The sequence below is a fragment of the Ruditapes philippinarum genome, unplaced genomic scaffold (assembly GCF_026571515.1).
Source record: "Ruditapes philippinarum isolate M1 unplaced genomic scaffold, ASM2657151v2 ctg4105_1_1_1_1, whole genome shotgun sequence".
Taxonomy (NCBI): Eukaryota; Metazoa; Mollusca; class Bivalvia; order Venerida; family Veneridae; genus Ruditapes; species Ruditapes philippinarum.
The window spans coordinates 283656-298665 of NW_026862381.1; the positions used below are offsets into that span (position 1 = coordinate 283656).

The 15010-nt window shown below is 31.0% G+C and overlaps 1 protein-coding gene across 1 annotated transcript in view; it reads left to right on the forward strand.

The window, feature by feature from the left end:
* The first annotated feature begins 8391 nt into the window (after window positions 1–8391).
* The window catches only part of LOC132718935 (receptor-type tyrosine-protein phosphatase kappa-like), a 35396-nt gene continuing 28777 nt past the window's right edge, over window positions 8392–15010 (forward strand). The window contains exons 1-2 of the mRNA XM_060702641.1: window positions 8392–8488; window positions 8753–8832. Coding sequence (XP_060558624.1) covers window positions 8793–8832 — 40 coding nt within the window. The 5' untranslated portion in view covers window positions 8392–8488; window positions 8753–8792. The remainder of the gene's footprint in view (window positions 8489–8752; window positions 8833–15010) is intronic.

The window sequence follows — 15010 nt, forward strand, 5'->3', positions numbered from 1 at the left end:
GAATAGGGATTTTTCATTTTTTTTTAGAATTTCATTTTGTATTTATTACTTTATACCAGATATGTTTCTCTTTTAATAACATGCATTTTCTCTCTCTGCATACATTTATTTGTGCAATGATTGTGTTTGAATAAATTAGAATATTCAAGTTTTTTTCTATAAATACATAATTTATTTTCATCTAGTGGTATGCAAATAAATATGTCATGAGTGGCGGTAGCCATTAGTGAAATATGATCCTGCATTTATAGAAAAAAACTCAAATTTTGAGTTTATCATAATATTTATACATTTTGATATATTTTGTGATATAACAATTTCAAATACTTCCCTTAAAATTTTGTGTATTGGATGAATTTAGAAGAAAGTAGTCGGGCATGACACCACTGAAAATACGGAAAATATGCTTCACAGCAGTGAATTTCTTAGTACATGAAAATATGGAAAATGAATATAACAATTTTATTTTATTAAAATGTCACAAAATTTTCATTTATAAGTATATAATAAATGAATATCTATTGTTCGTCTTGTTTATATTCTGACAAAAAAATAAAGTTTCGTAAATTTCTAGTAAAAAAGATGGTATTTCCTGTCATTTTTCACTTGTTCTTTAAGGGTATATGTTTGTGAAAATTGGAAAAAAATATCATAAAGTCAATAGTCAATGACTTAAAGTGACATTATGCTAATTCTTTTATTGTTAAGTTAAGCTAAATTGACTTTATATTTCAAAAGACTGACTGTTAAAATGTTGATTGACCTGCAGTTGATCTTCGAAAATGTTTATGATAAAATATTAATCTTTCTAAAATATATATAAAAAATGACTGTCCAACCCTTTTTTATAAACTTTTTTTTATAACTCCTGTTAAATTCTGATGGTTTTTATTATTTATCAATTGAAAGGAAACATGGCATAACGAAATCTTACTTTAACTTTCACATTTACCCTAGCATGGAAATGATGTCACTATAATTTGTTACAGAAAGTTTACACAATACTTTCCTTGCCCATTACGCAAAAAGTGAACAAAACTTAAATTCAGGTAATTAATAGATACAATAAAATGTACAGATGAAGACGAATGTAAATTGTGCTTAAGTTTAAAATTGTATGCTGAAAAAAAATGTTGCTCGAACAATCACACATATCATTTAGATCCCCTTTCAATACATTCAAAAAAAGTATACAAAGTGTCGGACTGCAAACGTTTTTTTAAAGCTTGCTTAGTTAGAAAATGAATATTTGTTCTCTAAATTTCAGTGGTGTTTGTCATAGATTTTCTGAATGAGCTTAACAACAGAAAGAAATCTAAATTTAGAAAGTTTTTTGTATTAATTAAACATGATTTGTTTGGTTTGTTGTAATGATATTTACTTGATTTCAAACACATTAATAATTGTTTGTCAATAAGCAGAATGTTACCTTTTCATAATGACTTGTGCTAAAATAATATATTCTTTTAGTGGAATAAAAAGCTGTTTACAAAGGTTCAATCAATTTAATTCTCCTTTCAAATTACAAGATTGTATTGGAAATTTGAGCATGTTTCCTCTATTTTGTATTTGGAGACTACAATTGTAGGATACTACATTATCACACACCTGCAAAATGCTCCCAATCACACGGTATTTTTGTAAACATCCCGTCGACTCGAAGGTATAATATGTTTTACTTTATGAAATCGTTAGAATATAAAGAATGAAGCGCACCAAGGATTGCCATTAGTACTTTAAATACTTTAAAAGGACGTTAAAAGTTTTACTGCCTAGTTTAGTCCTGAAAATGGGATAAGGTCTTTATTTACTAAATAATCCCACTCGGACTCCGTAACAAAATTTTATCCTTTGTCAAGACTAAAACCAGACAGTAAAACTTAAAACGCTTTTTGTTAGGGGTGAGGGGCGGCATTTAGATTTACCCCTGTCCATCCGTCCGTCCGTTCTCTTTTGTGTCGCACGTAACTCAAAAAGTATTTGACCTAGAGTCATTAAACATTATTAGGGGGTGTATTCTGAATGAAACAAAATTAGAACTGTCCTTAAACAAATGTAAAACTGTCCTTTTATGAATTTGTACCTACCAAGGAATATTTCAAAATTATCTCTAATCAAATTTGTAAATATGCAAAAACTTATTTGAAATAATCATCTGCATGCATTTTAATTAGCATTGTGTAAATTTGAAATTATGCAAAACAAAATGTGATAATAATCATTTGCCCGTCTTCTTATTACCCTAGTGCAAATTAAAAAAAAAACTGTCTTTGAAAGAATTCAAAATATATCCAAAATGTACATGAACGAAGTAAGAACTATCCGATTGATAAGCTATATACATTACTTTCAGCACAACCAAAGAATAACGATGAATCGTAAATTCATGAGAAAGTATGTGTGTAATTGATAAAACTTATACATTTTATATTAAGTTTCTTAGCAAGTCATTCGCAGACTATGCCGGCATGTGTGTTGGATTATCATATCGGCAAACTCCCTCTAAAACATGCGCATCAAGTCCCGCGCTTTTACCAAGCCAAAATTAAGCATTTATAGGTTAATCAGCTAAACCTGGTAAAATATTGAAAATGTATTTATATAATTCCCGTTTATATTTTTATGGCGACAAGTCAAATTATTTTTGTTACCTTTCACCGACAATTTACGTTTGGATGGGCCACTTCCATATTTTGAATAAATTTATCTTAATAAAAATATTGTTATTTGATTAACTGGTAAATGTGTGAGAAAAATGAACTCAAGCATAGCCTGTTATTAAGTATAGAAACAAAATAAAACAAGAAACACAAAACAAATCATACAGTATCGTTAAGCATTAACATAAATTGATTGCATAGCATCATCCATATTGTAATAACATCAAAACAACGGTGTTTGGATAAAACATTATTGCTAAACATGATAATGAATCAACAAACCTATGATGTAGTGATGTGCCCCCTTCTGTTTTTTTGTGGGGTGGGGGAGTTAAGGGGGTGGCAGTCCCCCCATCGCGAAAAAAACTTAGGACTTGATAGAGGCTTAAAATGGCCTGACGTCGATTGTAAGGTAACGTGTAACCAACCCTGAAAAGCCTTTTACTCTATCTCAATCCATTGAGAAGTTGTATCACTTTGAAATCAGTTTTGCTGGAAAAAAACAATGCAAAATAGTGATTTTTGTAAATTTTGAGATGTCCCCCGTAGCCAATGTTACAGGAAATTAAAAATTGAGTATTCTGTTACAGAGGCTATGATCCAGTTAACATTTGTGCCAAGTTTCATTAGTATTTTTATAGTTTCATGTCAGTTTGAACTTGAGCGGGAGGCTTTTCAATGAAAACGGCCATTTTCCACAATATGCTCATGACGGAAAGGGTTAAATACGGACATATTACAAATGAAACAATTATTGTGTTCGTTTTATGCCTACAGATGCCGTTTGTAAAACAATGATATTTTCAATAGCTCAGCGTAGGTACAAATACACTATTTTTTCTTTGTATAACATTTATAGAGGATATTTGTTTGTTTTTGTTTAAGATGAAATCTTATTTCATCAAGTGAGCTCAGTATTCTCACGAGTGGAAAACATTGAATTATTATTTGAAAGGCTATCTTACGAACGCTTATTTATTTACTTATCGTTTTGGCTGATGACTGTCTTTGCTTTTACACTTTCATTGCATTACAATTATTGCTCGTAGGATGCTTAGATATGCACCAAATGCCATCAAGTGCAGTTTTGCATGTGATAGTCTAATTATCAGACTGTTGTGAATGACATATAAATTTGAAACAATATGTGGTGATGAATTGAAGTAAGTTTTATCGTTTTAAGATTTTAATCCGTTAATTTGCTTTGCTCTAAACAGGCCTGTTTCTTTCAAAATTGTAATCGAAAATAAAAATGACGTACCAAATAGGGAAAATCTTTTAAACGAAGTCTCTTCAATATAAGGTGTGAAATTACATTTTGATAATTTTCACTGTGAAATAATTTCATATAACTTTCACGGATAAGTCAGTAATCATGTGTTTAAAGCCTAATGAATCAATAAAATGCTGAAGTCAATTAGTCATTAATAAGTGGTGTTTATCATGGAAAGCAGTTGGACTTTGGTTATAAATAATTATCTTTTGTGTCACTGCTTTTTTGTTTGCGTTTCTCTAGACTTTAATTTATTTAATTGATCTCACTACACTTACGAGTAAGTGAGTAAAATGTGCATGTTTAAGGTTATTATCATTCAGCCATTAAACTTAGGATAAAATTAATAATATATGTACAACAACCAGTCGAACATGTGTCCCGACGTATTTCGAGTCCGGTGTTCACTGTATTATTTAAATTACATGTTCAATTCTCAATTCTTAAAAAGCTCGAAAACACACATGGTCACTAGATAATTATTCAAAGTAGAACAAATTAATTACACAGCTCATTACAACAAGGTATTTAACAAAAAAATAATCAAAATACTTCAAAGTTTACAAAATAATATCTGATGCAAAAATGATTGTTTGAAATTTACAAAAGTATACTTCCAAAATGCTTGTATGAAATAAATATGGTATTACATTGTCTTGAAAGCGAATGTAGCATGCACAAAATTAATGCTAAACGGATAAAACCTTAATCAAAATAGCAAAATATTATTTTGTCCAGAACATTTTATTATGTTTACGTACATTATCTATGTGTATTAAATGAAGAGATATTCTATGTTACAAATATTTCGGAAATCAACCATATAATAATGGAAACAATATTATTTTACTGTAACAAATGATAATTTTTATGAAAATATTTCATAAGTTATAGATTTATACTCTTTAAACTTAACCATCAATAACCGAGGTAAGATGGTAATTATTGTCATTGTAACAAATATGTATCTTGAAACACAAATGAACCATTTGTTGCTGAGGTTAGATTTATATTTTAGAGATATAGAGATGGCAAAACGATGTGTATTGACTTCCTTATTAAAACATGTTTTACTAAATATGGATAATTAATGTACATTAACATGTTTACCAAAAATAGACTCATTTAGAGGTATTTCAAGTTGTTTTTGTAGGACTGGTTTTCACCGAGATTAGCTTCATCACGAATGTATTATACAACAGTGTTCTGTGATATCAGCTTTTCCTTAAACTCTTGTCACACTTCAGTCAATTTATATAAAAAATGATGTTACAATGTCACGCCTTCCTCTAACAACGACTGACATATATAATGTATAGACCCTATCCGAAAATTGGCTCCGGACATCGAATCGTGATCCAAACGTTCGGATATCCGGACTCCAAATGATATCCCTAGTACGTATATAGTATTTTTGTGTCATCAGTCATATCTGAACGTAGAAAAGAATTAAAAAAAATCCATATTTTACAGGGAAAAAGTTCTTATCATGACAGATGTGAAGCTGACCTCTTTGAAAATCAAGAATACTGTTCCAAAAAAAATTAAAATTAAAATACAATGATTATGAAGAAAAAACAAAGAGAAAGAAAGAAACAATGGTCGTTCTGACATTTTGCATACTAAAGATTCAGACTCTCGAAAGATCTGTCGTTTTCTTGATTTGAGCGATTCAGAAGATATACGTACATGGAACACAGCCACACTTATTTAATATTTTAGCCATTACATTTATAATTATCTAAACATTTATGACCTGAAAGAAGATATTTGTCACAATATGAAAAATATGTTACAATTTAACCGGCTGGACACTTCTTAGATAGTATTTTTAGTCAATTACCATTCAGAACTACCCATCTAGGTTGAGAGACCTTTATTTGTCATTGAAAGTAATTTGTGTTCTTCATGTGATATAATTTCACACAATCAGTTTAAAACCTAACATTAACACATTTACATTCAGACCAAGCTTCTTTAATTATTCTAAATGCAGAAAACATTTGTAAAATCATTTAGAAGGTAGTTCCTGGCAATAAGTCACAAAAAGTGTTCAGTATAGCCTATTTTTCAAATGTAATGATTAACGCCAATAGTATTCGTACCATTATATGGTGAAATCGCACGCAATAGTGTCGTTGTTCTATATAATATACGAGCACATATGAGCCGCGTCACGACAAAACCAACATAATGGGTTTGCGACCAGCATGGATCCAGACCAGCCTGTGCATCCGCGCAGTCTGATCAGGATCCATGCTGTTCGCTGTTGATTTATCTACTTGTTATAGAGTTTGTAAGCGAACAGCATGGATCCTGATCAGACTGCGCGGATGCAGGCTGGTCTGGATCCATGCTGGTCGCAAACCCATTATGTTGGTTTTGTCGCGACGCGGCTCATATGTATTCTATCAAAGACAATGTTCATGGTTCTGTTTGTAATATAAATTTTAAACCTCAATGTATCGTAAAATGTACGTGTACATAAGTATCAGGCAAAACTTAAAGTATACCCCAATGCTGTTCTAGAAAAAATAAGAAAGAAAATCTGGAACATTGTTCTGTCATTGACAAAGAAGTTACATGGATAAGAAGAATTTTAATGTATAATACCAAATACTTTAATTTTGTTAATAATATGTACCCATTTATATCAAATATTAGTAAATATGGAGACCAATTTTTGATAAATAAACTTCAGACAGTGCAAAATAATTTTTGGAAAGATGTTTTTACTGGGCTCATACAGTTACATAAGCAGTACCCCAGGAACTGGAGTGAATTTTGCTCACTTCCAGTTTGGCATAATGCTATGTTTAAAATAGGTGGTTCTTCTGTTTGTTTCTCAAGATATGTAAATTGTGGTATTATATTGGTTAATGACTTCTTAGACAATAGAGGAAATTTGCTTTCATTTGATGAATTTTTAACTAAGTTTGATATAAATACCAATTTTTTAGAGTATCAAAACATTATAGAGTCTATTAGGAGATTTTTAAATCAGCTGTCTTTAAGACACCTACATCAGAAAGAGGAAATGCCTATTCAGCCTTTAATGATCAAGATAATCAATAGTCAAAAGAAGGGATGTAGACAAATCTATGATTATATTCTTAGAGCAAATATATCATCTACTGCTAAGAGAAAATGGGAAGATGAACTCAATTTGAATAATGATTTTAATTGGAATGGCATTTATAGGCTCCCTTTTAATATTACAAAGGATTCAAATTTACAATGGTTTCAGTATAAAGTTAATCACAGGATACTGGCAACAAATTATCTTTTACATAAAATGAGAATAAAAGATGTTAATACATGTTCTTTTTGCAACAATCATATTGAAACTATAAAACATTTATTTTGGGATTGCCAGTTAAGTTCTTCTTTTTGGGAAGATATAAAATCATGGATAAATTCAAAATGTACAGATGTTAACACACAGTGGTCCTTAACAGATATTATTCTAGGCATTGAACACTTAGATAATGCAACATTGAATTTAATTCTGCTGGGAAAGTATACTCTTTATAGATGCAAATTAAAGAACACAGTTCCAAGCGTTCAACTTTTTAAAAATTATGTCGCTATTCTTTTGAGAACACAATTATATAGTGCAAAAAAAACAAAATAAAGTTTCAAAGTTTGACAATTTATGGGGAAAATATATTTCTTTGCTGCCTAATTGAGACTAATGTTTTAAGATCATTTATTTAGGCTTGATCCACTCTGTATTGCACCCACTGCCCTTTTTGTATCTTATTTTTTTAAACACCTTGAATGACATTTGGTCTTTTTTAATCTTTCTCATGATATAAATGCATAAAGTATTCATGACAAGAGGTGCAACTCTTAAATGGATATCAATTTTAAGATAGTAGGATTTGTTTCCCTTGAATCAATGACATTTTTTTTTCAATATAAGTTCATTGAAAATTGGAATTTCTCCTTTATGTCAAATAAGTTCTGTAATATTGTAAAGTAAAGTTTCCGAAAATGAATCTTTTGCTTATGTTATACTAAAATAAGTCTGGTATTAAAAATTTGTCAACTCTGTAATTATTACCTTTATTATATTTATAAACTTTGTAGATTCTAAAAAGTAATCTCTTATTCCTCCTTATACGTTTATCTCATATATTGTATGTATATGCATAAATGTTTTGTATTGTGTAAAAAATTGAAAAAAAAGAAAAAAAAAGAAGTTACATGTACTTAAATCATTTAACCTTATTTCATGTATATATGACACAAGCATTATTTAGAAAAAAAGGTTTGAGAAACAAGGAAGTTCAAGATTTAATTAAGAGTGAATGGCTAATCATCTCGGTACATTTGTCACATTGCATGTTTAAACTTAAAAACCTCTTGCAAAGTTTTATAAATAAACTGTTATTTTGCAATAATTTAAGTACTTAGTCATAAAATATACATTGGCCATATTTTAACTACATGTAGTAGCTACATAAAGGCCACATTCGTGGATAAAGGAGGAAAATAAAACAAGACCTTATTAAGAATTACACTTAGTTCTCTGCTGGACATTTTAAACCAGGTAAGAATTTCTTCTTTACAATTATTTAGATCAAATGAAATAAAATAAAAGTAAAAAAGGAACAAAAGAAACAAAACAACATGCCAACATACCTGTAATAAGTAAACAAAAAGATACCAGAAAACAATAGAAAAAACACTCAAGGGATAATATTAATGGACTGCATATCAAAATCTCTATCATGAATAAATTGATTGCCATTCTTTTAGCTAAAATTAATGTTGCACGTGAAAGTCATTATGTTATAGACAATTTCTATTACAGCAAATATCGTTGCTCTTCGAAGGTATACATAAAACAAAACATGAGGATAATTGTTGTTATGTCAGTTCTCCTCGGCAGTTGTAAGTATTTTATTTCTAGTATTCAAACAATGCAATTACATAAAAATGTTACATGTATGTACCTACGTAGTATGATTTAGGTAGTTGGCTCACTGCACAGTGTCTAAGCACGCTGAAGACTTTTGACTCTCTAATTTCAGGAAAATTACTTACGGAACGTCGATGGTTTTACTCATGGGACCTCTTTCGTGTGAAAAAAAATGTACGGAGGGTTTTTTCCTGCTAGAAAATCACAATATGACATGATTGGTGTGACTAACAACCCACCCGAAAATAAATAATTCTAACAGGACCCGTTGTTTTTCCTATTGAGCATAGAAGAACCGAGTGTGTGCTATTATGCAATGTAACCACTGTTGACGTTCCATATTTACACATGTGACGTAATGATTATACATGAGACTTAACCACTAAAATACATTACGCTGAACATAAGAACGGAAACAAATCAGGTGCAATTTAAATTAATATTAGGTACGGGGATGTCGTGTTAGAGTCGAATTAATATATCCAAATCGGATGCGCATCATTATATATCACTCGCGTTACGCCGCCCTCGTGATATAAATCTCGAATTCGAACTCTAAACAGTGATTTTATTGAGCGGTAAAATTACACTGTTTTGCATATCATATTTCTTAAATAAAAAGAAATTTTATATTATATTAAACTGTGATTATTACTGGTTGGATAATATACCATAACCATCTCTTTTGTAACACATTGCTAATTTATTGTATAACAGCTACGTTTAATATAGTAAACATGAACTTTACTTTGTCATCATTTTCCCAGCTTTTGCGTCAAAAGAATGTCCGACTGGAAGGAATTGTGAACAGACATGCATGGCAAACTGCCGCAATTGTTCAAGAGACAATGTTTGTGAACAATTCAGTTTCAGTTTCAGTTTCAGTTTATTTCTAGTAATATAGGCCTCAGGCCCAAAATACAAAGTACAACAATACATCAAACAGCAGAGTGATAAATTGCAAATACATTTGTTACTAGATGTAATGAATTGAATTTTTAAATAATTATACAGTATTTAGCTCTTCCTTTCTTACATTCATTGCATAATATATATATTTAGCAATAGATATTACTTCATTTATTATTGTTGATGACATGAGAGAATAAAATAAATGGTGGGAATGATGATGTAACCATGTATCTTTAAAATAGACAGCTCTAATATTGTTATATAGTGAACATTCAAAGAAAAAATGATATTCATCCTCAATAACATAAATATTTGTCTTTAGGCAATGAAAGCAATATCTTAAATCTCTATCTATTCCAATATGTCTACCTTTCTCTATCATAAGATTATGACATGAACAGCGAAAATTAGAAAAAGCTCTTCTATACTTATATGCTAAATCTAAACTTAAATATCTTTCAACATTAAGTAAAGTCTTAAAGTACTTGTAATGTAATGCTTTAGGAGAAGAATCAACAGCATTATGCCAGTTTTGTGAATAACAATCAAATAAGCGTTGCTTAAACATATTAATGAAATTTAAGTCATCACCGACATCATGAGAGATCCATACGTATCCAAAACCAAATTGAAAAAGCATATCTTTAATGTTGCCAGCCCATGTTTTCCGTCCAGATTCGTGTAGTCGTTTTAACATCAAATAACAATGTTTTGGGTACCTATGATCTCCATACGTGTCAGTTTTAACCAGTATTTAACACAATTTGTCATATAGATAGTACAGAGAGGTAATCTTCCACATTCACCAAGAGCAAAATAGCTTGTTGTATTTTGTGACAAGTTACAATATTGTTTACAGAATTTAACTTGTACAGATTCAATCTTATCAACATAATTATAACCCCAGATTTCTGACGCATAACACAATATAGGTTTTACCATTGAATCAAAAATTTTGAACATATCAATAGGATCAATGTGACCAAATTGTCTTTGAAAATTGAATATACAAGCAGAAGCTTTTAGTCCTTGTAGTGCAAGCATTTCTTGTGTTTTAGACCATACTAACTTTGGTGTGAAAAATACACCTAAATATTTGTAAAATGGAACAACTTCAATAGGTTCATTATTAAACAACCATTTTTCAGTTTGTTTCAAAACACCGCCATTTCTAAAAACAATGATTTTCGTTTTACTTAAGTTTATCTTCATCTTAACAGATTTACAATAATCTTCAATGTAATTTATTTGCTGCTGTAGATTTATAACGGTGTCAGAAAAGCTAGACACATCATCAGCAAACATAAGAGCAATCAACTCTTCAATGTCATTGGATACAAAAATACCTCTATTACATTTTTCATGCAGAAAAGTAACTAGATCATTTATGAAAAGTGAAAAAATTATCGGACTTCCAACACAGCCCTGCCTTGTTCCAATATCACATGAGAAGAAGCTTGTAAGTTTGTCATCAACTTTAACACATGATTTAAGTTTTGCATACATAGATTTTATTATCATTAAAAATTTTCCATTGATCTTATTTCTAGAAAAAGCGTCCCATAATTTTTGATGCTGAATACTGTCAAAAGCTTTGGCAAAATCTATGTATATACAATAAAATCTACCCCGTTTCTTCGATAAGTACTTCTGGATCAAAGACATTAGAGTAAAAATATTATCAATTGTTGAATAGCCTTTCCTAAATCCAGCCTGAGACTCATCAATTACATTATAGTTATCACACCATTTAGTAAGACGAATAGTTAATATATTAACAAATATTTTACATAGGGAATCTATTAAAGAAATACCTCGATAATTATTTGGATCTGATTTAGAACCTTTCTTATGTATTGGAGTGATAATACTTTGACTCCATTCTTCTGGGAAGTTTCCGTTTTCAAAAATTTCATTAAAAAGAGCATTCAAAAATGGTAAAATTATATGAATAAAATGTTTGTACATTTCTAAGCAGACACCATCAGGTCCAGGCGACCGGTTAGCACGTAAATGGTCTATACTTTGCACTATTTCTAGATCAGATATAGGAACGTTAATTTCGTCACAATTTAAGTAATTACGATTTACATTGACCACGGGCTGCTCATCGATAGAACTATTTCCCCCAGTTACAGGATTCAAGGGTAATTTAAAATAATCATACCATTCATTACATGTTATTAAAGAATCTACATTTTCTTTACTATTACCTTTTTTAAGAATATTCCAGAATTGTTTGCATTTTTCCTGGAATCAATCAACAGCTTTCGTTTAGCTTTGCAGTGGAAATACTGTTTTATTTTTACATAGTGCTTTAAATTTGTTTTGGACGTTTTATATTTTATTAAATCATCTCTTTCATTTGAAACCCGGAACTGTCTAAGAAAAACGGTTTTATCTCTTTTTAGAATTTGACATTGGTTATCCCACCATAATGGTTGAGATGATACGTTTTTGTGATGTTTACATTTCATATCATCTGCAGAAACTTTTAAGATATCTAAAAAGTCTAGAAGAAACGAGGACAAAGTTCTATTCTGTGAATTAACACGTATTTCATCAAATTGTTGAAACTTGGGCGTAAGTTTATTTATAAAATTTTCTTTGAATTCTGATTTCCACTTATACTTCAGCCATGGTGACATATTCTCCCCATTTTCAAAATTATACTGATTTTGACTACCTATAGAAGGGAATGAAAAATGGCAAATAATAGGAAAATGTACAGACTCGTCATTAATTATCAACTTTAAAAAATGTTACATATTTAAACAAACTAGTAGTAGCTGCCATATAAATCTACAACACTGGCTCCATATTTGCTAAAACAAGTATAGTTACCAGGAATATCATCAAAAAAATCTCCATTAAAAAACATGTATACCATATGTACAACAGCATAATTCAATAAGTGATAATCCAAAACGATTAAACTCTGTATCTTTAGATAATCTAGGCATATTAAAAATCATCTTCTGGGTATGGTACAATCATCACCAAATATAAACAATAGATTATCATCTAACACAAAGTCATTGAAGTTTTTTATACGTGAATTTAAGTCTCCGCCAAAAATAATTCTGCATCGGGATATTTAACATTTAATCTGACTAATACTTGTATTCAAAATTTCAAATACCATTATTATCTTCAATCGAATAAATAGACGAGTATTCTGGAGATACATATGTAAATATAAGAATAATATCATTCACATAAATCATAGATTCAGCACTTATTAATAGCACTACACATTCAGTAATATTTTCAAATACACGTTTTATAGACCCACGTTTGATCAACCAGTCTTTAACAAAAACCGTCACGCCTCCGGAACCACGTGCAGCTGTATTCTTCTTTCTTCTACAAAAGTTAAAGTTTGTATATCAAGGTAAAAAGTTTTCGAATTCATCATTTGAAACACCTCAAGTTTCACAGAAACTTAATATATCAAAGCGTGAACAGTATGACTGAAAGCTAAAATCATTATAATATTTTTTTAATCCTTCAATATTCCAGGAACACATCTTTAAATCAATATTTATAGAATAGTCATTTTCATTGCGGAAGTGATGCCCAAATTTTGTTTCATGGTGAATAACATTAGTGTTTTGTAAAGACTGAAGACAGTTGTCATTGTTGGTACTTGGGACCTTGCCGATCTCCTATCTTGTAACCGGAAATGGACGTTCTTTCTCACTGTCGTATGAATAAACACGATGATTTATGACGAGTTTGTCATATCGTAAAAACGCATTTTCACCCTTGCTAATAGCCTCTTTTAGAAAAGGTATTAAAAGGGCACGTATATTTCTAACTCGTTTCGGGAAGTCCTCACTTATCCTAACATTTGAACCGGAAGAAAGAAACATCATTGTGCCGGTCTGACCCTGGGTCACTAATGTTGTCGTCATGGTTACGCTGATTTCGCGCTGCCCTTGGTGATTTCGCGATACTTCTTCAGCACAGTTTACTTGTCTTTGTAGAAGGAGAACTTAACAATAAAGTGGGGCGAGGCTTGTTTTTTTACTATATAAAACGATGTGGGCTCTTTCTATTCTTATATCGGATTCGTTCATACTAAGCTCATCCACGAATATAGTCACGTACTACCTGCTCGGATTGTTCCCCATGTTTCTTTTATGCGATTCTTTTATATCATAGAATATAAGGTTTTGGCGCTAGACTGACTTTCAAGCTGTTCGTGTTTTTCGTTTAGGAGAATTATTTTGAAATTTTTCTAGCTCGTTAACAAGAGTTGCTAATTTATCTACTTTGCCAGTCAGTTTTACATTTTGCCTCACGTAGTTTTAAAATTCTCTGATTTTAAGTCATTAAATGGACTGCTCAAGTTGTGTCAAATTTCCTGTCTAAACCGCGAACATGAGCTTGTATATCTAAAAACAAAATAGACATGGGCCTAGTGTCATTTACAGGTGTATTTCGCACAGGACTGTTGGTTGAATTACTTGTTGCTCCAGTTGAACGAGACGCTGCATCAGAGTTATTGATTGGACTAGCCTGTGTTACAGTAGGAAACCACGTATTAAGAGTAGATTGAGAACTATTCAAACTAATTGACTGTGTATTTGAGAATGTATCATTTTCACGTTCCTGTTGGCCTCTTGGATTTTCTGCGATTCTCCCACCTGATCTAGTTACAGCACTGCGTGCATTTGAAATACTACCCCTCCTCGTACCGGGACCGGGGCCGGGATTTGGCTCAATACCACCAATCAAAGTGAGAAGCAGGAAAAGGGCAATGCGAACCTGGATATTTTCTCAGCTTTAATTCATGTCAAAAATGCCCATCAAAAATTGCGTAAGTTGTTCATCTTTGGATAAATGTGGTTTTTGTAAAGATGGATATTACAATGGTCGCTGGTACGACGATAGTCAATTTCAAATAAGTAACGATTGTAGTGTACATTGTAAACCGGAATGTTCATCATGTACATCATACAAAAATTGCAATACCTGTACCGATGGTGGACATCTATGTAATTGTAAAACTCGAAACGAATTTAGCAACGTCTGTACCTCTTGTTACAGTGGCAAATATGGCAGTAATTGTCAAGGGAGCTGTTCAGTTGGTTGTACAAATTACACCTGTGATTTCAATACCGGGACGTGTGAATGTACACACAATTTTCAAGGTGATTATTGTAATCGCTGCACAGAGGGTCAGTATGGATCAAAATGTGATACACCTTGTCCACTTACATGTAAAGGGAA